General features: G+C 43.8%; 2 protein-coding genes across 4 annotated transcripts in view; one reads left to right on the top strand and one right to left on the bottom strand.

The window, feature by feature from the left end:
- The window catches only part of LOC115121151 (elongation factor 2-like), a 31,152-nt gene extending 30,238 nt beyond the window's left edge, over nucleotides 1-914 (top strand). The window contains exon 15 of the mRNA XM_065026924.1: nucleotides 494-914. Coding sequence (XP_064882996.1) covers nucleotides 494-687 — 194 coding nt within the window. The 3' untranslated portion in view covers nucleotides 688-914. The remainder of the gene's footprint in view (nucleotides 1-493) is intronic.
- On the bottom strand, nucleotides 189-24,564 carry LOC115121150 (E3 SUMO-protein ligase PIAS2-like). Of its 3 annotated transcripts, XM_029650179.2 has the most exons (14): nucleotides 24,474-24,564; nucleotides 21,948-22,014; nucleotides 19,977-20,496; nucleotides 17,242-17,329; nucleotides 17,100-17,150; nucleotides 16,693-16,783; nucleotides 16,400-16,534; nucleotides 15,910-16,015; nucleotides 15,680-15,753; nucleotides 15,254-15,414; nucleotides 11,287-11,420; nucleotides 11,007-11,187; nucleotides 7,698-7,831; nucleotides 189-3,160 (listed from the first exon to the last, which is right to left on the bottom strand). In XM_029650179.2, the coding sequence occupies exons 3-14, from the start codon at nucleotides 20,491-20,493 to the stop codon at nucleotides 2,916-2,918; spliced, it is 1,917 nt and encodes a 638-aa protein (XP_029506039.1). In that variant the 5' UTR covers nucleotides 20,494-20,496; nucleotides 21,948-22,014; nucleotides 24,474-24,564; the 3' UTR covers nucleotides 189-2,915. The 3 variants fall into 3 exon arrangements, with proteins under 3 accessions (XP_029506039.1, XP_029506037.1, XP_029506038.1); XM_029650177.2 differs by lacking the exon at nucleotides 21,948-22,014 and having other exon boundaries at nucleotides 24,474-24,553; XM_029650178.2 differs by lacking the exon at nucleotides 21,948-22,014 and having other exon boundaries at nucleotides 19,992-20,496; nucleotides 24,474-24,553.
- Nucleotides 24,565-24,843: the final 279 nt, after the last annotated feature.

Raw genomic sequence — 24,843 nt, 5'->3', positions numbered from 1 at the left:
GACCCTGGGTTTATAAGCGCGGATATCGACTCTGCCGCTTGAGCATGCTCGATAGCGCGCTGGACTTCGGGGTCGAGGGTTCGAGACCTGCTCCCTGCCTGTTTTGTCACAGTATCGCGGGCAAGGAAACAAAACACAAAGCGGATTTAACTTCTTTAGGAAAACAACCCCGACGTTGGAAACAACCATACAGTCACATGTATTTATTTTCCAAACTATCACAAAATATTTTACATACAGCAGGTTTTTAATTTTTTTTTTTTTAAAGGACCAAAGAGTTTTCCATGGAAAAAATATCACTATACTGGTACAATCACAGCCTTTATGAAAAGGATTAGCTCTTTAACAAGTAAAACATTGTATTCGGTCAGGATAGGAACGTAACATAGGAAATAGGAGTCAACCAACTAGCTACAGATAAGCATGACAAAACAACACAGACCTCTGGTTGTTTATGAATATTTTAATTTTTATCCCCCCCCGATGTCGTTAGGTTTCACAGCGGACCTGAGATCCAACACAGGTGGCCAGGCCTTCCCCCAGTGTGTGTTCGACCACTGGCAGATCCTGCCCGGGGACCCCTTCGACGAGACCAGTCGGCCATGGCAAGTAGTGGCAGACACCCGCAAACGCAAAGGCCTCAAAGAAGGCATCCCTACCCTGGACAACTTCCTGGATAAACTGTGATCGTCTGTGATTGGACTGCTGCTTCCTAGTGCAATTTAATGATCATAGCACCCTAATGTGGAAATGTATAAAATAAAAATAGCCAAACAACAATAACAACAACAATACACTGTATTATAACTAGAAACGGTATGAGGGGGGAAAGTTGACTGATACAGGAATTTTAAAATGCCGCTTTATTCTTTTAAGTCTGAGATCCTGACAGCAAATAAAAAATGAGCACCTTGTTTGTTTGTTTGTTTGTTTGCTTGCATCACGATGGCACAGCGAAACAAGAGCATCCTTTACCCACAGCGAAACAAGAGGAGTCTCCTTTACCCACAGCGAAACAAGAGCATCCTTTACCCACAGCGAAACCAGAGGAGCATCCTTTACCCACAGCGAAACCAGAGGAGCATCCTTTACCCACAGCGAAACAAGAGGAGTCTCCTTTACCCACAGCGAAACAAGAGGAGCATCCTTTACCCACAGAGAAACCAGAGGAGCATCCTTTACCCACAGCGAAACAGGAGGAGCATCCTTTATCCACAGCGAAACAAGAGGAGCATCCTTTAACTACAATAAAATATTAAATATCTATTCCCTTAAATTTAAGTTTGGAAAATACTTCAGGTTCCATTTTAAAACATTAACATGAATGTAAATCCTAACATTTTAGTGGGTAGGTCCCCTTTCCCTAAGCAACTCATACAAGGTTGAGGGCCAACATCTCATTCTACACTTTAAAAACTGCAGCACTAATTGCCTTAGCTAATTTATCTAGAGTTTTGTACATTAAATAAAATACACTATTTCAGGCCCTGATTGCTTTTTTTGCTACGTTCAACAAAGGCTCAATTGACAACTTCGCATTACAGTTGGTTCCGTGAACATGTAGCTGTGTAACGGTGTGAAAACATCCTGAAAACATCCTGCTTAACCTTCAAACCAACAAAAAGTCGGGACTCGTGGGACGGAAACCATTTGGGGACATTAACTCATATACATTTTTACACACAGAACAAAAGGGGATCCTCCCAAGAAGGTAAAATAATTAGATGGTACATACACAACAAGGTCAAACTAAATACAAAACAAATGCTGAGAAAGATGGCATTTTATAAAACACTCAACGCTCTAGTTTGTATCACTTTTGATAATTTGTACAAAAAACAAAATGGTACCTCCAATTCATGGATCCCCCCCCCCCACACACACACACAAATATCTCATTTCTAATGGTTCCATGTTTTAGATACACTTTCAACCGTGTACAGAGTCAGTAGATCTGGAAAACTCAGTATTTATTGCTCTGACTGAAGGGGGAAACAAACCCCGCCCCCCATTGTCCCACTTCCTGTGGAATGCTTCCATGTCAACTCATCCAATTAAAAACAAATGTGAAGAACAGACTGGTAAAATCCCCTTCTCTTCCAAAGGTCAGAATATGTGTGGGGTGAGGCCAACTCAGTCAAAATAGGGGGGGGGTCCGTCCGTCCTCTCTCCTCTGTGACCCGGAAACCGATGAGTGGTCAAGGATATGTCAATTCGTTAGTAGCTGAACGGAAGAGTTTCCCTCCTCTCCTTGATAGTCACCTTTACCTCGAGGAAGGTCATGTGTATCCTACCGGAGTCCTTCATGGAAGACTACTGAAACCTGCCCCCCCCCTTAAATCAGCTTTCGTTTTGTCGTCTGAGAAAAAGCATGAACATGTTTAAAATCTATCGTTGTAGCTATAAAAAAAAAAAAATGTCTTCCACAACTATCTTCATTCGTTTTTATGCCCACGTTTTGGGATCCAACCTAGAAACGTCATTTCATACAATCACATTTTCACCCACATTCATTCTCCTAGCCGCCTCTCCTCCAATCACCTTTGACCTTTTTTTCAAAAGGAGGCGGGAGAGGACGTAGGAGCTGAGCAAATCCAATTGAGAAAAGACTACGGGTCCAACAGTCTCAACTATCTAAAAATGGCTTCCTCTCCTAGTTTTCCTTTCCTTCAATCAGCACGGTAGGGGGAAAAAAGCAAATGTGTCCTAACTTCACTGGCAGACAAACAAAGGAAAGGAGACAAGTTAGCCTAGCTCTGGGATCTCCCTGTCCCATGGTGGCCTGTGGACATCGTCCAGGTCCAAAATGGCACGATATTCCCTGTATAGTGCACTACCTCAGTCCTCGGAGGCTTAGTCCAATGAGCTCTCAGGGACCAGAGGCTTAGTCCAATGAGCTCTCAGGGACCAGAAGATCAGTCCAATGAGATGATGTCTGAGATGATGTTGGACCCTCCTCCTCCTCCCCCAGTGATAACCCCAGTCTCATGGGAGGATGAAGAGGCAGTGGTGTGGTGGGAACTGGTGTCGTATTGGCTAGAAGAGGACACCAGGCCGGCGCTAGTGGTGGCACCCTGCAGGCTGCTGGTCAGGTTATCCAGGAACATGGGAGCTCTGTAATGCTGCGGGTCACCTTGGATCAGCGAGAACAGATCCAGACCTAGGTGAGAGGGGGGGGCGGAAAAGATGGTGTCACACTCCTCCTCTGAACTCACAAGCAACGTTAAATCAATCAAATGTCTTTATGAAGCCCTTCTTACATCAGCCGATGTCACAAAGTGCGGGACAGAAACACAGCCTACATCACAGACATGGAGATGACCAGACAATTAGACAGAACACGTCATCGTTTCGTTGGCAGGACAAGCAGATGTTTGGTGACTTACTCTACATGTCTGTAGGGATGGTGACTTAATCTACATGTCTATAGGGATGGTGACTTAATCTACATGTCTATAGGGATGGTGACAGGGTGACTTACTCTACATGTCTGTAGGGATGGTGACTTAATCTACATGTCTATAGGGATGGTGACTTAATCTACATGTCTATAGGGATGGTGACTTAATCTACATGTCTATAGGGATGGTGACTTAATCTACATGTCTATAGGGATGGTGACAGGGTGACTTACTCTACATGTCTGTAGGGATGGTGACAGGGTGACTTAATCTACATGTCTATAGGGATGGTGACAGGGTGACTTAATCTACATGTCTATAGGGATGGTGACTTACTCTACATGTCTATAGGGATGGTGACAGGGTGACTTAATCTACATGTCTATAGGGATGGTGACAGGGTGACTTAATCTACATGTCTATAGGGATGGTGACTTAATCTACATGTCTATAGGGATGGTGACTTAATCTACATGTCTATAGGGATGGTGACTTAATCTACATGTCTATAGGGATGGTGACAGGGTGACTTACTCTGCATGTCTATAGGGATGGTGACTTAATCTACATGTCTATAGGGATGGTGACTTAATCTACATGTCTATAGGGATGGTGACTTAATCTACATGTCTGTAGGGATGGTGACTTAATCTACATGTCTGTAGGGATGGTGACTTAATCTACATGTCTATAGGGATGGTGACTTAATCTACATGTCTATAGGGATGGTGACAGGGTGACTTAATCTACATGTCTATAGGGATGGTGACTTAATCTACATGTCTGTAGGGATGGTGACTTACTCTACATGTCTATAGGGATGGTGACAGGGTGACTTACTCTACATGTCTGTAGGGATGGTGACAGGGATGTCTGTGGGATGGTGACAGGGTGACTTACTCTACATGTCTGTAGGGATGGTGACAGGGTGACTTACTATGTCTGTAGGGATGGGGTGACTTACTCTACATGTCTAGGGATAGGGATGACTTACTCTACATGTCTATAGGGATGGTGACACTCTGCATGTCATGTCTATAGGGATGGTGACAGGGTGACTTACTCTGCATGTCTATAGGGATGGTGACATGTCTATAGGGATGGTGACAGGGTGACTTAATCTACATGTCTATAGGGATGGTGACAGGGTGACTTAATCTACATGTCTATAGGGATGGTGACAGGGTGACTTACTCTACATGTCTATAGGGATGGTGACAGGGTGACTTACTCTACATGTCTGTAGGGATGGTGACAGGGTGACTTACTCTACATGTCTGTAGGGATGGTGACAGGGTGACTTACTCTACATGTCTGTAGGGATGGTGACAGGGTGACTTACTCTGCATGTCTGTATGTCTGACTAGGTCTGATGGTGACAGGGTGACTTACTCTACATGTCTATAGGGATGGTGACTTACTCTGCATGTCTATAGGGATGGTGACTTAATGTCTGTAGGGATGGTGACAGGGTGACTCTACATGTCTATAGGGATGGTGACTTACTCTACATGTCTATAGGGATGGTGACAGGGTGACTTAATCTACATGTCTATAGGGATGGTGACAGGGTGACTTAATCTACATGTCTATAGGGATGGTGACAGGGTGACTTAATCTACATGTCTATAGGGATGGTGACTTAATCTACATGTCTATAGGGATGGTGACAGGGTGACTTACTCTACATGTCTATAGGGATGGTGACTTAATCTACATGTCTGTAGGGATGGTGACTTAATCTACATGTCTATAGGGATGGTGACTTAATCTACATGTCTGTAGGGATGGTGACAGGGTGACTTACTCTACATGTCTGTAGGGATGGTGACTTAATCTACATGTCTATAGGGATGGTGACAGGGTGACTTACTCTACATGTCTGTAGGGATGGTGACAGGGTGACTTACTCTACATGTCTATAGGGATGGTGGACAGGGTGACTTACTCTGCATGTCTATAGGGATGGTGGACAGGGTGACTTACTCTACATGTCTGTAGGGATGGTGACAGGGTGACTTACTCTGCATGTCTATAGGGATGGTGACTTACTCTACATGTCTATAGGGATGGTGACAGGGTGACTTACTCTGCATGTCTATAGGGATGGTGACTTACTCTACATGTCTATAGGGATGGTGACAGGGTGACTTAATCTACATGTCTATAGGGATGGTGACAGGGTGACTTAATCTACATGTCTATAGGGATGGTGACAGGGTGACTTACTCTACGTGTCTATAGGGATGGTGACAGGGTGACTTACTCTACATGTCTATAGGGATGGTGACAGGGTGACTTACTCTACATGTCTATAGGGATGGTGACAGGGTGACTTACTCTGCATGTCTGTAGGGATGGTGACAGGGTGACTTACTCTGCATGTCTGTAGGGATGTGACTGACTAGTCTATAGGGATGGTGACTTACTCTGCATGTCTATAGGGATGGTGACTTAATCTACATGTCTGTAGGGATGGTGACAGGGTGACTTACTCTACATGTCTATAGGGATGGTGACTTACTCTACATGTCTATAGGGATGGTGACAGGGTGACTTACTCTACATGTCTATAGGGATGGTGACAGGGTGACTTACTCTACATGTCTATAGGGATGGTGACAGGGTGACTTACTCTACATGTCTATAGGGATGATGACAGGGTGACTTACTCTGCATGTCTATAGGGATGGTGACTTACTCTACATGTCTATAGGGATGGTGACAGGGTGACTTACTCTGCATGTCTATAGGGATGGTGACTTACTCTACATGTCTATAGGGATGGTGACAGGGTGACTTAATCTACATGTCTATAGGGATGGTGACAGGGTGACTTAATCTACATGTCTATAGGGATGGTGACAGGGTGACTTACTCTACGTGTCTATAGGGATGGTGACAGGGTGACTTACTCTACATGTCTATAGGGATGGTGACAGGGTGACTTACTCTACATGTCTATAGGGATGGTGACAGGGTGACTTACTCTGCATGTCTGTAGGGATGGTGACAGGGTGACTTACTCTGCATGTCTGTAGGGATGGTGACAGGGTGACTTACTCTACATGTCTATAGGGATGGTGACTTACTCTGCATGTCTATAGGGATGGTGACTTAATCTACATGTCTGTAGGGATGGTGACAGGGTGACTTACTCTACATGTCTATAGGGATGGTGACAGGGTGACTTACTCTACATGTCTATAGGGATGGTGACAGGGTGACTTACTCTACATGTCTATAGGGATGGTGACTTAATCTACATGTCTATAGGGATGGTGACTTAATCTACATGTCTATAGGGATGGTGACTTAATCTACATGTCTATAGGGATGGTGACTTAATCTACATGTCTATAGGGATGGTGACTTAATCTACATGTCTATAGGGATGGTGACTTAATCTACATGTCTATAGGGATGGTGACTTAATCTACATGTCTATAGGGATGGTGACAGGGTGACTTACTCTGCATGTCTATAGGGATGGTGACAGGGTGACTTACTCTACATGTCTATAGGGTTGGTGACTTAATCTACATGTCTATAGGGATGGTGACAGGGTGACTTACTCTACATGTCTATAGGGATGGTGACTTAATCTACATGTCTATAGGGATGGTGACAGGGTGACTTAATCTACATGTCTATAGGGATGGTGACAGGGTGACTTAATCTACATGTCTATAGGGATGGTGACTTAATCTACATGTCTATAGGGATGGTGACAGGGTGACTTACTCTACATGTCTATAGGGATGGTGACTTAATCTACATGTCTGTAGGGATGGTGACTTAATCTACATGTCTATAGGGATGGTGACTTAATCTACATGTCTGTAGGGATGGTGACTTAATCTACATGTCTATAGGGATGGTGACTTAATCTACATGTCTATAGGGATGGTGACTTAATCTACATGTCTGTAGGGATGGTGACAGGGTGACTTACTCTACATGTCTGTAGGGATGGTGACTTAATCTACATGTCTATAGGGATGGTGACAGGGTGACTTACTCTACATGTCTGTAGGGATGGTGACAGGGTGACTTACTCTACATGTCTATAGGGATGGTGGACAGGGTGACTTACTCTGCATGTCTATAGGGATGGTGGACAGGGTGACTTACTCTACATGTCTGTAGGGATGGTGACTTACTCTACATGTCTATAGGGATGGTGACTTAATCTACATGTCTATAGGGATGGTGACAGGGTGACTTACTCTACATGTCTATAGGGATGGTGACTTACTCTACATGTCTATAGGGATGGTGGACAGGGTGACTTACTCTGCATGTCTGTAGGGATGGTGGACAGGGTGGAGTGGTGGAAGGGGACTGTATAGTCTGCTAGTGAAGACATCAGGTATGGCGTGTCCAGGGCATTTGGGAGGCGCCCCGTGGATGGCTGATACGTCAACACTCTGAGGGTTAGAGAAACACAGAGTAGATTCAGCGACACAACAAAAGTAAACATTGTGAACGGGCCAACAACAAATAGCACAGAGGGTTTAATGTGTATAGGAGTTGTTGTCGTCGTCACATTGCAGCTGAGTTTGGCAGAAGCCACGTGCACGGATGTTCACCAGTTCAGCCTCTTGACGTGGCTCCTACGTCACGATGTTATTTACACTGCTGCTTGTGGTCATATCGCTGAGTCTCAGTTTAAAAAACCAGTCAAGTGAAGTTAAGACCCCCTTGCCTGTCTTTGACATACAGAAGAAACAGAGTAGTTCCACACCTCATAAAGCACGAGAAAGATGCTGAAAAACATTTATATTTAGAAACAGATAAGATTAGCTTTCTTGAAATATTATTTTTGATGGAATGTAATTTGATCTCTTGAGAAATTAAGCTAATTGATTGACACCCAAATGTGCTATTTTTTAAATATTTTTTTTAAAGATTCCATTTGATCTTCTATAAATATAGTACCAAACATCTTTGCGTGTTTTTTTTTTTTTAAAGTAGCACTGTCAAAGCTGTACAAAACAGTCTGCAAACACCGGCCACGAAGGATGTGTTTACAATACCGCGTGGGTAATAAATTTGTTCCATAGAAATCCTGGTTGAGAAACGACTGAACAAATGGAACAATGAAACAGCACAGCAAGTAAGTGAAAGAAATCAGATGTTTTACTGGTAATGGGGACATACGTAAAGGACAACAAAATAACTTTTTGGGCCAGTGTGTGTGTGTGTGTAACCTTCATTTAACAAGGCAAGTCAGTTAAGAACAAATTCTTAGTTACAATGACGTCCCGGCCAACCTATGGGATTCTCAATCACGGCCAGATGTGATACAGCCTGGATTCGAACCATGGACTGTAGTGACGCCTCTTGCACTGAGATGCAGTGCCTTAAGACTGCTAAGTCCATGTATGTGGGTTAACTATTTCACCTCTTTGGGACTGGGGGGCAGTATTGAGTAGCTTGGATAAAAAGGTGCCCAGAGTAAACTGCCTGCTACTCAGGCCCAAAAGCTAGAATATGCATATAATTAGTAGATTTGGATAGAAAACACTGACGTTTCTAAAACTGTTTGAATGATGTCTGTGAGTATAACAGAACTCATATGGCAGGCAAAAACACGAGAGAAAAAATCCAACCAGGAAGTGGGAAATCTGAGGTTTGTAGTTTTTCAAGTCATTGCCCTACCACTGAGGAAGTACAGTTCCCGCGCAGCCCAGTCAAAACTGTTCGCTGCTCTGGCCCCCCAATGGTGGAACAAACTCCCTCACGACGCCAGGACAGCGGAGTCAATCACCACCTTCCGGAGACACCTGAAACCCCACCTCTTTCAGGAATACCTAGGATAGGATAAAGTAATCCTTCTCACCCCCCCCCCTTAAAAGATTTAGATGCACTATTGTAAAGTGGCTGTTCCACTGGATGTCTTAAGGTGAACGCACCAATTTGTAAGTCGCTCTGGATAAGAGCGTCTGCTAAATGACTTAAATGTAAATGTAATGTAAATGAATATACAGTGTCTGTGGGGTCATATTACACTTCCTAAGGCTTCCACTAGATGTCAACAGTCTTTAGAACCTTGTTTGAGGCTTCGACTGTGAAGGGTGAGTGCCATGAGCTGATCACACAAGCTCCCGTGAGAGGTAGCTGCGTTCCGACAAAGGTATTCTCCAGTTGGAACATTATTGAAGATTTATGATTTTTTTTTTTAAAACATCCTAAAGATTGATTCTATACATCGTTTGACATGTTTCCACAAACTGTAATAGAACTTTTTTGACATTTCTTCTGAACAAGCTCATTATGCATTTGGATTACTGGGCTAAACATGCAAACAACAAGGAGGTATTTGGAGATAAATGATGGACTTTATCGAACAAATCAAACATTTACTGTGGAACTGTGATTGCTGGGAGTGCATTCTGATGAAGATCATCAAAGGTAAATTAATATTTATAACACTATTTCTGACTTTTCTGACACCTCTCCTTCTTTGGAAAATGGCTGGATGTTTTTCTGTGACTAGCGCTGACCTAACATAATCGCAAGGCGTGCTTTCGTCGTAAAGCCATTTTGAAATGGCGGTTGCATTAAGAAGTTTATCTATATTTCCATGTATAACGCTTGTATCTCTTATCAATGTTTATTATGAGTATTTCTGTAATTTGATGTGGCTCTGCACTTTCACCGGATGTTTGTTTGAGACAATGCATTTCTGAACATAACACACCAATTTCAAATGAGGTTTTTGGACATAAAGATTAACTTTATCGAACATATTGTGTAACATGAAGTCCTGTGAGTGCCATATGATAAAGATCATCAAAGGTTAGTGATTAATTTCATCGCTATTTCTGTCTTTCGTGAGCCCTCTCCTTGGCTGGAAAATGGCTGTATGGTTTTCTGTGACTAGGTGCTGACCTAACATAATAGTTTGTGGTGCTTTCGCCGTAAAGCCTATTTGAAATCGGACACTGTGGCTGGATTTACAAGAAGTTTATCTTTAAAATGGTGTAAAATACTTGTATGTTTGAGGAATTTTAATTATGGTATTTTTGTTGTTTTGAATTTGGCGCCCTGCAGTTTCACTGGCTGTTGGCGAGGGGGGACGCTACTGTCCCACATATCCCAGAGAGATTAACTAGAATGCTTAAAAGACCGCTCAAATTTGAAATATCGGTATCGTTTTTTTTTCTTTCTCCCCCACAAGGAATATATCGGACATCGGTATCGGCCAAAAATGTCATATCGGTGCATCACGAGTGTATATTAAATGGATTTGTCTACTTTCTAAATGCAGCTGTTCTAAAGGTCCTGGCTTGTATGAGTGGAAGCCAGGAGATGCTAAAAGGGCTTGTTAATTAACGGTCAATTACCGGGAGACCGGCAGATATTTGCATGACAGTTAACGGCTGACAGAATGTCATGACCACTACAGCCCGAGTAGCGACGATTACGGTTATTATTATTATATATTTTTTTACTTTATTTAGTAAATCTTTTCTTAACTCTATTTCTTAAAACTGCATCGTTGGTTAAGGACTTAAGTAAGTAAGCATTTCACTATAAGGTCTACCTACGCCTGTTGTATTCGGCGCATTTGACAAATCAAATTCGATTTGAACTCACCCCTTGGCGTGAACCTCCTCTGTCTTGGACATGTAGAGGCATCTCTTCTTCAGTGGCGGATCAGGCTCCTCTTCCTCCTCCTCCTCCTCTGATGAGCTCTCCAGGGTCAGGTCGATCACGTCTGCCTTCTTATTGGTTGAGCTGAGCTCGCTGTGGGAGGGGACCACGGCACATAGACGCGCTGGAGGAGGAGAGATGAGTATGAAGTGACCGATCAGTCAGTAGGTATACTATAGATACAGTATAGCAGAGACGGATGATGTCTACAGGAGGGCCTTACGTTCTATTTTGGGGATACAGGTTGAGGACACACTGAGGGCCTCTTTCCTTGGTCTGATGGGGCACCAGGTCCCATCCTCCTGGAACTTGATCTCATCCACATCGGAACAGTCGTTCAGAATCTCCATGAACAACCTGAGAGACAGAGAGACAGACATGTTCCAACAACCTGAGAGACAGAGAGACAGACATGTTCCAACAACCTGACAGACAGACAGACAGACATGTTCCAACAACCTGACAGACAGACATGTTCCAACAACCTGACAGACAGAGAGACAGACATGTTCCAACAACCTGAGAGACAGACATGTTCCAACAACCTGAGAGACAGACATGTTCCAACAACCTGAGAGACAGACATGTTCCAACAACCTGAGAGACAGACATGTTCCAACAACCTGAGAGACAGACATGTTCCAACAACGTGACACAGAGAGACAGACATGTTCCAACAACCTGACAGACAGACATGTTCCAACAACCTGAGAGACAGACATGTTCCAACAACCTGAGAGACAGAGAGACAGACATGTTCCAACAACCTGACAGACAGACATGTTCCAACAACCTGAGAGACAGACAGACATGTTCCAACAACCTGAGAGACAGACATGTTCCAACAACCTGACAGACAGACATGTTCCAACAACCTGACAGACAGACATGTTCCAACAACCTGAGAGACAGAGAGACAGACATGTTCCAACAACCTGAGAGACAGACATGTTCCATCAACCTGAGAGACAGACATGTTCCAACAACCTGAGAGACAGACATGTTCCAACAACCTGACAGAGAGACAGACATGTTCCAACAACCTGAGTGACAGACATGCTCCAACAACCTGAGAGAGAGACAGACATGTTCCAACAACCTGAGAGAGAGACAGACATGTTCCAACAACCTGAGAGACAGACATGTTCCAACAACCTGACAGACAGACATGTTCCAACAACCTGACAGACAGACATGTTCCAACAACCTGACAGACATGTTCCAACAGACAGAGAGACAGACATGTTCCAACAACCTGACAGACAGACATGTTCCAACAACCTGACAGACAGAGAGACAGACATGTTCCAACAGACAGAGAGACAGACATGTTCCAACAACCTGAGAGACAGAGAGACAGACATGTTCCAACAACCTGACAGACAGAGAGACAGACATGTTCCAACAATCTGACAGACAGACATGTTCCAACAACCTGACAGACAGACAGAGAGACATGTTCCAACAACCTGACAGACAGACATGTTCCAACAACCTGAGAGACAGAGAGACAGACATGTTCCAACAACCTGACAGACAGAGAGACAGACATGTTCCAACAACCTGAGAGACAGACATGTTCCAACAACGTGACACAGAGAGACAGACATGTTCCAACAACCTGACAGACAGACATGTTCCAACAACCTGACAGACAGAGAGACAGACATGTTCCATCAACCTGAGAGACAGACATGTTCCAACAACCTGAGAGACAGACATGTTCCAACAACCTGAGAGACAGACATGTTCCAACAACCTGAGAGAGAGACAGACATGTTCCAACAACCTGAGAGACAGACATGTTCCAACAACCTGAGAGACAGACATGTTCCAACAACCTGACAGTCCTGTCAGACCTGACAGTCCTGAAATTCAGTACGTAGGTCCCTCTCCTGACAAGGAATACATTTGGTCTCAAGGACCCATAAAGTCCACCGTGGACTGTATTTAGTTAAAAACACTTTTAAAACGCTACTCCCCTCTGGCACAAAATGACCCATCTGTACAAAACGAGATATGTGGCACATCTATGGACCAACCTCTCACAAATTATGTTTTTGTCAGGATAGCATCTCAAACAACATGGCCGCTACGGACCTGTCGTGCGGGCGTGGTCTGGCACATAAATGCACTTTGGTACAGATGTTCCAACCATTGTCAAGACTCAACACATGCAAGCAGATTCATATTGACCACACGGTGGCGCTATAACGGGCACTTGGGCTATAACTCTTGATCTGTGTGACCCAAAAGTGATGAGTCGAGCTAACCTGTATAAAATATATTTCAGTTTGTCCACATGGTGGCACTGTTGGACAGGAAGAAAAAAAATTGTGCAAGTTCATTGGCTCATGGCGACAATATTGTTTAAAGCAAGAGTCTTGGAAAATGTGGTGACCATCGGTCCCAGCAGTTCTGTTGAAGAATAAATAGTAAACAACATTGAAAATGGTCCAAAAACATTATATATATATATATATATAAATATATATATATATATAAAAATAACATGCAACAACGATTTTTTACTGAGTTACAGTTAATATGAGGAAATCAGTCAATTTAAATCAATTCATTAGGCCCTAATCTATGGATTTCACATGACTGGGAATACAGATATTCATCAGTTGGTCACAGAAAGGGCGTGGATCAGAAAACCGGTCCGGTCAGGTCAAGATCCTGGTGAGGACAACGAGCACGCAGATGAGCTTCCCTGAGACCGTTTCTGACAGTTCGTGCAGATATTCTTCAGTTGTGTAAAACCCAGTTTCATCAGCAGTCTGGGTGGCTGCTCTCAGACCATCCAGCAGGTGAAGAAGCCGGATTGTGGAGCTCCTGGGTTGGCGTGGTTACATGTGGTCTACGGTTGTGGAGGTCCTGGGTTGGCGTGGTTACACGTGGTCTACGGTTGTGGAGGTCCTGGGTTGGCGTGGTTACACGTGGTCTACGGTTGTGGAGGTCCTGGGTTGGCGTGGTTACACGTGGTCTACGGTTGTGGAGGTCCTGGGTTGGCGTGGTTACACGTGGTCTACGGTTGTGGAGGTCCTGGGTTGGCGTGGTTACACGTGGTCTACGGTTGTGGAGGTCCTGGGTTGGCGTAGTTACATGTGGTTTGCATAATTAAATTACAGTAACAAATTCGCAGTTTGCCTTCCAAATATAAGTATGTCATTGACTTTTATTTTGAAGGTTAACTGCAAAGTCCACTATTGTGGCTCATCCTTATTGTGGCTAGCTTCAACATAGACGACCACCATTAAAACAAATAAGAACTGTCTTGTAAATTAGGGTTATTTTAGATGATGACACCTAGCTATATAGTTGGCTAGCTAACTAACTACAGCTACTGAAACAGATAGTTGTTTTGCTGTGTTTTGGGGGAAGAACATTGTGTGCATCCATGAGCTAGCTAGCTTTTCTTTATGACCAGCACTGTAGGTGCACTAGACAACTTTTCCAGCATCATAGCGTACGTGTCAATGAATCGTTGTGACATATGAAATATGAATGCACCAATTTGTAAGTCGCTCTGGATAAGAGCGTCTGCTAAATGACTTAAATGTAAATGTAAATGTAAATACGAGTGATCAATGTGTAATAAGTACGTAGAAAATGTATGAGGCACGTTAAATAATTTTGTGACGTGCAGTCATATTCAGGTCCCGATTGGTCAACGAGCTTAATTGACACGTCAAATCGTGTTAAATAGTATATTTTTTGACATGCTAAGACTCTAAACAACGTTCCATAGAAATGCTGGTTGAGAAACGACTGAACAAATGAACAACGAAACAGCACAGCAAGTAAAATGAATGAAAATCGGATTTGATTATGTTTTACTGGTAAATGGGGAAATAGGTCAATTACCATCTTTATTTAACTAGTCAGTTAAGAACAAATTCTTATTTACAGTAACGGCCAAACCCGGACGACGCTGGTCCAATTGTGCGCCGCCCTGTGGGCCTCCCAATCACGGCCGGATGTGATACAGCCTGGAATCGAACCAGGGACTGTAGCGACGCCTCTTGAGATGCAGTGCCTTAGACCTCTGCGTCCATGTGCGTGTGTTAACTATTTAACTGAACTAGAAAGTGTAAAAGGCTGCTAAAATGTTTAACATCGGATATCGGTGCATCACTACTTTACATGTTGCGTTTCTATTTTTGTTCTGTGAGAACGGTACCAACCCATCGATGATGAGGCTCTCGTAGGGGGCCTTCTTGTCACAGACAGGACAGACCCAGGTGGGTTTCTTCTCATTCATCTGCAGGTAGAGGGCTGCGTCAAAACACTGCAGGTGGGAACAGGTGACAGCTCGACACGGCACAGTCAGACGCATTTTACCAAGCTACAGAGAGAGAGACACAGAGAGAGAGACACAGAGAGAGAGACAGAGAGAGAGAGACAGAGAGAGAGAGAGAGACAGACAGACAGAGAGAGAGAGAGACAGAGAGAGACAGAGAGAGAGAGGGAGACAGACAGAGAGAGATGAAAAACAGAGATGAATTGGCCAATTTCACCACACTTTTGTACATATTTTTGTCTGTCTGTAAAAGTGGTACCAGACTGATTTGTATAAAACGTAGTTTTTTCCCCCAGTATGTTATACTCACGGGGCACATGAGCGACACCCTCAGGCTGGTTGTGGCAATCTCACTATCGGGGTCTGCTGTCAGCTTCTCTTTTACTGCAAGAGGACAGAGAAGATTTGAAGGACATTACAGATTTAACACAAACGTGGGATTCAGTGGGAATCAATTGCAATGAGCCTGTTCTCTAATTTATGTTCATGTGTGAGTCCATACGAGAGTGTGTGTGTGTGTGTGTGTGTGTGTGTGCTTACTCAGCGCTCTGGAGTGGTCTGGGTTTCTGATGCCCTTCATCCTGAGCCTCTGCAGCAGTAGAGGTGAGGTGACCTGTCTCACCAGGTACACCGACATGGAGTACGTCTGGAACGACAGGCAGAGAAATAGAATGATCTGTCTGCTTCAAACGACACGCGGAGAACGTCAGGAACGACACGCGGAGAACGTCAGGAACGACACGCGGAGAACGTCTGGAACGACACGCGGAGAACGTCAGGAACGACACGCGGAGAACGTCAGGAACGACACGCGGAGAACGTCAGGAACGACACGCGGAGAACGTCAGGAACGACACGCGGAGAACGTCAGGAACGACACACGGAGAACGTCAGGAACGACACATCAGCGTGAAAGGCCTAATGAAGTCTATGATGCAAAAAGGATCTTTACAATTGCCACTACTATAAATTAAGTTCACAATAAAATAGTGAAAAATACATTGATCCTCAATGTTAGTGCTTACAATACCTTTCCAATTTCGGCTGCCCACGTTACAGAGATCTGATTGGGTACGGCAGAGGACAATCTGACCAATGAGGTGATATTTAGAGGTCTTCCCGGTCTCTTCTGTTCCACTCCATTTTTAGGGGGCGGGGCATAACCCTAAAAAACATCAAACATATGTGTGTTATCAACTATTAGAAATAGTCTCACTATGGGCTGATCTAGGATCTGTTTTGCCTTTTAGATCATAATGAATAAAGGTAACGTAAACAGCTGGGACCTGATCCTAGACCAGCTGAAAAAAAACAGTAACGCACCGGCAAGGGGAAGAGCTTCCCATTCACTTTAATACAGAGACTGTTGGGGTAGTTGTCTTCTTGGGGACAACTTGTTTCTGACAGACAAAACCTACAAGAAAAAAAAAATCAGAAAAACTACATTTGAAAAGCAATAAACAAGATGTTTTGAAAGTAAATCTCCTCTGGGGCTCCTCCAGGGTAGCCTAGTGGTTAGAGAGTTGGACTATTAACCGGAAGGTTGCAAGTTCAAACCCCCGAGCTGACAAGGTACAAATCTGTCGTTCTGCCCCTGAACAGGCAAGTTAACCCACTGTTCCTAGGGCCGTCATTGAAAATAAGAATTTGTACTGAACTGACTTGCCTAGTTAAATCAAATAAAATAAAATGGATGCCTGGAATTATGACCACATTCTATCCATCCTCACCTCAGTTGTATCTGAACCATGTAGTCCCTTCTGCCACCTGGTAGGAAGTCCCTTTTAAGAAAGAACAAGAACACATGCAATTAGAAACAGAACTATTGTGGACCGTGTCAGGAGTAGAAGGGAAAAGGTGAGCAGCCCATACCTTGAAATGCACACCTCTCTGACTTGTTGAGGTGTCAAGGCGAAGATGAAGTATTTCTCTTGGTGGTATCTCTGAACAGTGCTGGTTCCTAGTAGAATAAGGACGTCAGATTAGGACATGATGGAAAAACAAACTAAAAAAAAAACATTCAGACACTTCAATGCAGTCTGTGGTCAGTAATGTCAACATTACCTACCAGAGAGATAGGCCGTAATGTCAACATTACCTACCAGAGACAAAGGTCGTAATGTCAACATTACCTACCAGAGAGATAGGCCGTAATGTCAACATTACCTACCAGAGACATAGGCCGTAATGTCAACATTACCTACCAGAGAGATAGGCCGTAATGTCAACATTACCTACCAGAGACATAGGTCGTAATGTCAACATTACCTACCAGAGAGAAAGGCCGTAATGTCAACATTACCTACCAGAGAGAAAGGCCGTAATGTCAACATTACCTACCAGAGAGAAAGGCCGTAATGTCAACATTACCTACCAGAGAGATAGGCCGTAATGTCAACATTACCTACCAGAGAGATAGGCCGTAATGTCAACATTACCTACCAGAGAGATAGGCCGTAATGTCAACATTACCTACCAGAGACATAGGTCGTAATGTCAACATTACCTACCAGAGACATAGGTCGTAATGTCAACATTACCTACCAGAGAGAAAGGCCGTAATGTCAACATTACCTACCAGAGACATAGGTCGTAATGTCAACATTACCTACCAGAGAGATAGGCCGTAATGTCAACATTACCTACCAGAGAGATAGGCCGTAATGTCAACATTACCTACCAGAGAGATAGGCCGTAATGTCAACATTACCTACCAGAGAGATAGGCCGTAATGTCAACATTACCTACCAGAGAGATAGGCCGTAATGTCAACATTACCTACCAGAGAGATAGGCCGTAATGTCAACATTACCTACCAGAGAGATAGGCCGTAATGTCAACATTACCTACCAGAGAGATAGGCCGTAATGTCAACATTACCTACCAGAGATAGGCCGTAATGTCAACATTACCTACCAGAGACATAGGTCGTAATGTCAACATGACCTACCAGAGAGAAAGGCCGTAATGTCAACATGACCTACCAGAGAGGAAGGCCGTAATGTCAACATTACCAGAGAGATAGGCAGCATGTCAACATTACCAGAGAGATAGGCAGCATGTCAACATTACCAGAGAGATAGGCAGCATGTCAACATTACCAGAGAGATAGGCCGTAATGTCAACATTACCAGAGAGATAGGCAGCATGTCAACATTACCAGAGAGATAGGCAGCATGTCAACATTACCAGAGAGATAGGCAGCATGTCAACATTACCAGAGAGATAGGCAGCATGTCAACATTACCAGAGATAGGCAGCATGTCAACATTACCAGAGATAGGCAGCATGTCAACATTACCAGAGAGATAGGCCGTAATGTCAACATTACCAGAGAGATAGGCAGCATGTCAACATTACCAGAGAGATAGGCAGCATGTCAACATTACCAGAGAGATAGGCAGCATGTCAACATTACCAGAGAGATAGGCAGCATGTCAACATTAGCAGAGAGATCCAGGCGACTTAAAATGTCATTCACATTAGTGGACAGAGATAGGCAGCATGTTAACATTACCAGAGAGATAGGCAGCATGTCAACATTACCAGAGAGATAGGCCGTAATGTCAACATTACCAGAGAGATAGGCAGCATGTCAACATTACCAGAGATAGGCAGCATGTTAACATTACCAGAGAGATAGGCAGCATGTCAACATTACCAGAGAGATAGGCCGTAATGTCAACATTACCAGAGAGATAGGCCGTAATGTCAACATTACCAGAGAGATAGGCCGTAATGTCAACATTACCAGAGAGATAGGCCGTAATGTCAACATTACCAGAGAGATAGGCAGCACGTCAACATTACCTGAGAGATAGGAAGCATGTCGACATTACCAGAGAGATAGGCCGTAATGTCAAGATTACCAGAGAGATAGGCCGTAATGTCAACATTACCAGAGAGATAGGCCGTAATGTCAACATTACCAGAGAGATAGGCAGAGCTACTATTTCAGCCATAATTTTCGATCTATGCTAAACAAGAAAAATGGACATCAGATTATGACCAGAATTAACAAACATTCAGGCACTTAATCACAAGACTCCTTCATCGGTAATGTCATCTGACCAGAAATATGATGGAACGTCCACCTAGATTACGAGAGAGATAGGCAGAGCTTGTATTTGCTTAAGCTTGCCCTATACACCCATCCAAACCATTCAGAACGAGGAGAACTTTATTTAACTAGGCAAGTCAGTTAACAACAAATTCGTATTTACAATGACTGGTCTACCCGAGCCACACCCGGACAACACTCGGCCAATTGTGTGCCGCCCAATGGGACTCCCAATCACGACCGGATGTGATACAGCCTGGATTCGAACCAGGGACTGTAGTGACGCCTCTTGCACTGAGATGCAGATGCCTTAGACCGCTGCGTCACTCGTGTTTCAGGACAACAAGAATCATTTTGTGACAAGCAAGAACAATCATTAAACACACCTAATCAGAGTCAATCAGGACGCTCTTGAAAAAGAGATTTTAAATCTCAATGAGCCCTTCCCGGTTAAATAAAAGGAAAATAAATAAATCAGTAATCATTCATTTCATCAATGTAAAGCCTGCCCAGTAATATGGTAGAGGTCCAAACTAGATAGATTTACCAGAGAGACACTGACCCAGGCTGGAGGGTTTAACGAGGATGTCCAACATGTCGTAGAACGGGAGAGACTTCATCTGGACGTCTGGGTGGACCGGAGGGATGAGAGGGGCGGGCTGCTGGAGGTTCATCCTCAGCTCCTTATTGGTCTCCTCGTGGAGCAGCAGCGAATCACCAGAGAGGAGCGGCGAATCGGACGCCAGGTCAAAGTCCCGGGAGACACTGGCGCCGTCAGGGGACAGGTCACTGAGGTCAGAGGTTACCACGGTAACATCACCGCCTTCCGCTGCCGTGGAGAACGCAGACTTAATTAAAGCCAAGTCGGTAAGACAAGTGTCTATCGTCCTGGGATAGCGGCGTCGATAAAGTTCCTTGATTTTGATCTGGACGGCCGGACTGCAGGAGGAGTTCTTCAGGAGGTGCAAGACCCTCAGAAGGAGCTCGTGCTTGGGACCACTCTTGTTACGCCCAGCGAAGCCCAGTAACACTTGTAGCTCTGACACTCTGAAACTTGACACCATGCTCTGGAAAGACAAGGGGAGACGTCAGAACACAGACAGGCTACCATGTCATTGTTAATGTAATGACATTGATAAAAACATGATTAGGAATGATTAGGCTAATCATTTTTGCCACTTGAGGAAAATTCAAGTTTTTATGCCATGTTTTCTTTAGTTCAGTTGATTAGCCTCATTTTGAAGTTGTAAAAAGTTTACATTTACATTTACATTTAAGTCATTTTAAAAGTATGTAACTAGGATTCAGCTGTCAGAGAGAATATATAGGCTGTACATTCTGATATCCTAACAAAACAATGACTTGTGTTATCCTTACATGGCACAGCCAGGTTAGCAATATTGGCTTTAAAAGCAAAAACACCAAACATGTCAATGGTGAGGTGAAACTACCCAGAATAGAGCTATTCCAACACAATTATTATTACACATTTGATACCCCCCCCACATAACAACCCCCAATAACAGGACTCCCCCCTTCACATAACAACCCCCAGAACAGGACCCCCCCCCACATAACAACCCTCCAGAACAGGTCCCCCCCCTTCACATAACAACCCCCCCCAGAACAGGACCCCTTCACATAACAACCCCCAGAACAGGACCCCCTTCACATAACAACCCCCCAGAACAGGTCCCCCCTTCACATAACAACCCCCCAGAACAGGACCCCTTCACATAACAACCCCCCAGAACAGGACCCCTTCACATAACAACCCCCCAGAACAGGACCCCTTCACATAACAACCCCCAGAACAGGACCCCCCACATAACAACCCCCCAGAACAGGACCCCAGAACAGGACCCCTCCCCCACATAACAACCCTCCAGAACAGGTCCCCCCTTCACATAACAACCCCCAGAACAGGACCCCTTCACATAACAACCCCCCAGAACAGGACCCCCCACATAACAACCCCCCAGAACAGGACCCCCAGAACAGGACCCCTCCCCCCACATAACAACCCTCCAGAACAGGTCCCCCTTCACATAACAACCCCCCAGAACAGGACCCCCTTCACATAACAACCCCCAGAACAGGACCCCCTTCACATAACAACCCCCCAGAACAGGACCCCTCCCCTTCACATAACAACCCCCAGAACAGGACCCCCCCTTCACATAACAACCCCCAGAACAGGACCCCCCCCCCCCCCACATAACAACCCCCCAGAACAGGACCCCCCACATAACACCCCCCACATAACAACCCCCAGAACAGGACCCCCTTCACATAACAACCCCCCAGAACAGGACCCCCCTCTTCACATAACAACCCCCCAGAACAGGACCCCCCTTCACATAACAACCCCCAGAACAGGACCCCCTTTCACATAACAACCCCCAGAACAGGACCCCCCCCCTTCACATAACAACCCCCAGAACAGGACCCCCCTCTTCACATAACAACCCCCAGAACAGGACCCCCAGAACAGGAAGGTAAGAAAAGCCCAACTGACCCTTCATTATACGGTCCATGCTTGATCGCTCCTACGTGTGTCCTTATTATATGTGACCGCTAAGCATCTAAAATGTTGAATGAGAATAAATGCCAGAAACGTTAGATCAGATTAAACATGGGAAGAGCATGGCATTGGCAAGGATGACAAACGATAGACGAAAGAGGAGTGAGGATGAGCTTGACTTTTGAAAAAATAAAAAAATAAAAAACACAACATGAGCTAGTTGGTTAGGTAGGCAAAGGAAAACGGTGGGACTGCAGAATCATGCTCATGGTTAAGAATTTGTTAAGCTATACAATAACGCTGTACACAAATAGGTATTGTTATTGGGGGCATTCGTTTGACAATTTAAATAGCAACAGAAAACGTATCAAAATATCCAGAATTCCTGCAAATGATGAACTATGAGCATGGTTCCGTACGTGAACATAATACCGTCCCATATTCTGTTCCCGTTTTCATACTTCAGCAGCTTGTAAAACACAGCCTTTCATGAATATGAAAATGATATATTCTGAATCAGTGGGAGAAGAAGAAAAGAATTCTGTGTGTATTTTTTCCCTCCAGAATATATCATTTTCAGTCATGGCACGCTTTGTTTATGGGCTCTTAAAGATTGAAAACCAGAAGAAGAAAACGAATAAACATGTGAACAACAAAGCAGTGGTTTGTTTTCCATCCATCTGATCCAGAACAGATCATTTTCATAGTCGTGGCACGCTTTGTTTAAACCGGTTAAAATGTCATCAATATTGTAATCTACACAATCGCCAAAAGTAATTGTTTATCATGAGGATCATAAACAATAACTAGTAGTGCATCCTCTAAGAAAGGTTACAATATCATCTTTCTGGTAAAAAAAAAAATAGCTATAAATTGCTGAGGTATAGTTAAACATTTAATATCATGTATTTCCTATTCAACTCAACTGTACGAATAAGGCTTGAAATGACATATGCTTTCTAATTATAGTTTAATGAAATTATAAAAAGACTAACTATAAGACGTCACCTTCCTTATAACTGTAAAATACATATTTGTTGGTGTAGTTTTAGAGAACATTTACATATTTTGAAAAGGTCTCTCTTGATCAAAATGTCTGGCCCCATCAATGTGAAGGTCTCCCAGAGCTCGGCTTCCTGAGCTCGTTAGGAACTCGCCTTTCCTCTCAAATTAATCGTGTCCATCTATGATGAACAGAAAGTGTTGTTTTTTTGTTTAAAATCCATTTGTTATTTTAGATTAATGGCTATAAATTGATCTCTCAATGTGCTACAATGCTGAACCCACTCTCTCCTGCTGAGCTATAACGCAAGAATTGCAGGCATGTGCTTTGTCAGTGGCTGTGACCTAGGGCTCAGCCAGGAGGTTGACGGACATTCGGTAGAGCGAATGAAATGGTAGGAGGGCCATCCCAGCTTCAAGTGGTGTCAGGTTAAACATCCTAGTCACATATACTACTATCGCTCAATGCAAGCCATTTCAAACAACGGTGTCCACAGATCGATTTCTAAGCAAAAACTTTGGTAGGGCCCAAGCAGGTCCCGTAAAACAGGGGACTTTACATCTAAGAATATTATTAATTAAAAGATATTGAAGATTGAAAGTTGGGGGGGGGTTAACTTTTCTCTATCCTCCCGATTCAGAATATAGAATTGTTTTGATAGATGTTAAATCGTTGAGAACTTTGCAGAATGTTGGCCCAGTTTCACCTGGTTCCATCTTCTCCCACTACCCAGACTGGACTTCCGGTCGCTACCGTAATTGGTGGTGAGAAAACGTTTTATATAGACGGATGTTTCAGCTTTATAACCCCTGTAACTTGTCTGGGTCACCCCTTCTGTTTCTGGTTTAATAGCTATTGACGATAGAAAGCCGAATATCCAATGAAATAAAATAATTTTGCCTCGGTCTCATCTCAAGTCGATGGCAGATGGCTAACTATCATTTGACTGATCTCTTACATCAGAGTTAGTTGAAGTACTGTTTTATAGCGGTCCGGTCTAAATAACCTTATTTAGAAAGTAATTCCTGAAAATATATATATATTTTTATAACAGTTACGAGCAGTCCAGCTAGCTAGCAACACTGAAAACAACAATAGTCTCTATCTACCTTGATAGATAGTCATGTTAGCATAGCCTATTTTAATGTAAATAGACTAGCTATCCAGTTGTCAACTAACAGTATTTACCTTCAACAGGTAACGTGCATTTTATTAGATAAAGTACATTAACGTGAAGCTATATTATAAAACGATTTCGCATTGCTAAGCCAATGCCTACAGCTGGCTAATTGTTGTTAGCTAGCTAGCGGCATGCTAATGTCGAGAGCAGCACCAGTTTGTTAACTAGGCAAAACAGACATGCACTATTCCACAGTTAGCGAAGTAATTTTTGCCTATATGAAGCGGATGTCTAATTAAATGCCTTATCCGAAAACGTAAATTGCTTAAATAAAAGGATTAGCCGTAGTATAGCTTTCTACCTAGCAGTGTTTATGTTGTATTTTTTTTTAGCCTACCCGTAGCTCCTCAAATTCCGCCATTTTTCTTGTCAGGATCATTGACCTCCCCGTCACGTGACATGTGTGTCTGGCTGCGGAATGTGTCTTGGGGGACGTTGATTGTTGCAAGAAACGCCCATAGACTAGACTAGTAGAGCAAGAAGAGCCATTCCAGTCCAGTCACTACTGCCGCGTTCAAAACATCTGGGCATACATCTGGGCGTATCACGACATTTTGTTTAGTTTTTGTTCGTTTTGGACTTCCGCTACTTTATTTTTCGGCTGTTCGGGCACAATACATTATTTTTCTCGAAGCAAGCCGAAGTCGGTAGCCGAAGTTTTACGCCCCCTCGTCGGCGATTGGTCAACAATAGGGTTTCGTCATTTA

The sequence above is a fragment of the Oncorhynchus nerka genome, linkage group LG13 (assembly GCF_034236695.1).
Source record: "Oncorhynchus nerka isolate Pitt River linkage group LG13, Oner_Uvic_2.0, whole genome shotgun sequence".
NCBI lineage: Eukaryota > Metazoa > Chordata > Actinopteri > Salmoniformes > Salmonidae > Oncorhynchus > Oncorhynchus nerka.
Note: the sequence above shows the minus strand (reverse complement) of the source record. Positions and strands in the feature narration are given on the sequence as shown.

What these genes read in the sequence shown, in the direction of transcription:
- LOC115121150 (XM_029650177.2), bottom strand. Translation starts at nt 24,515, where the DNA reads ATGATCCTGACAAGAAAAATGGCGGAATTTGAGGAGCTACGG. An exon ending in AGACCACTCCAGAGCGCTGA is followed by an intron (nt 15,754 to 15,909) that starts GTAAGCACACAC and finishes GTCCTCTTGCAG; the next exon opens with TAAAAGAGAAGCTGACAGCA. An exon ending in GAGAGCCTCATCATCGATGG is followed by an intron (nt 11,421 to 15,253) that starts GTTGGTACCGTT and finishes TCTGTCTCTCAG; the next exon opens with GTTGTTCATGGAGATTCTGA.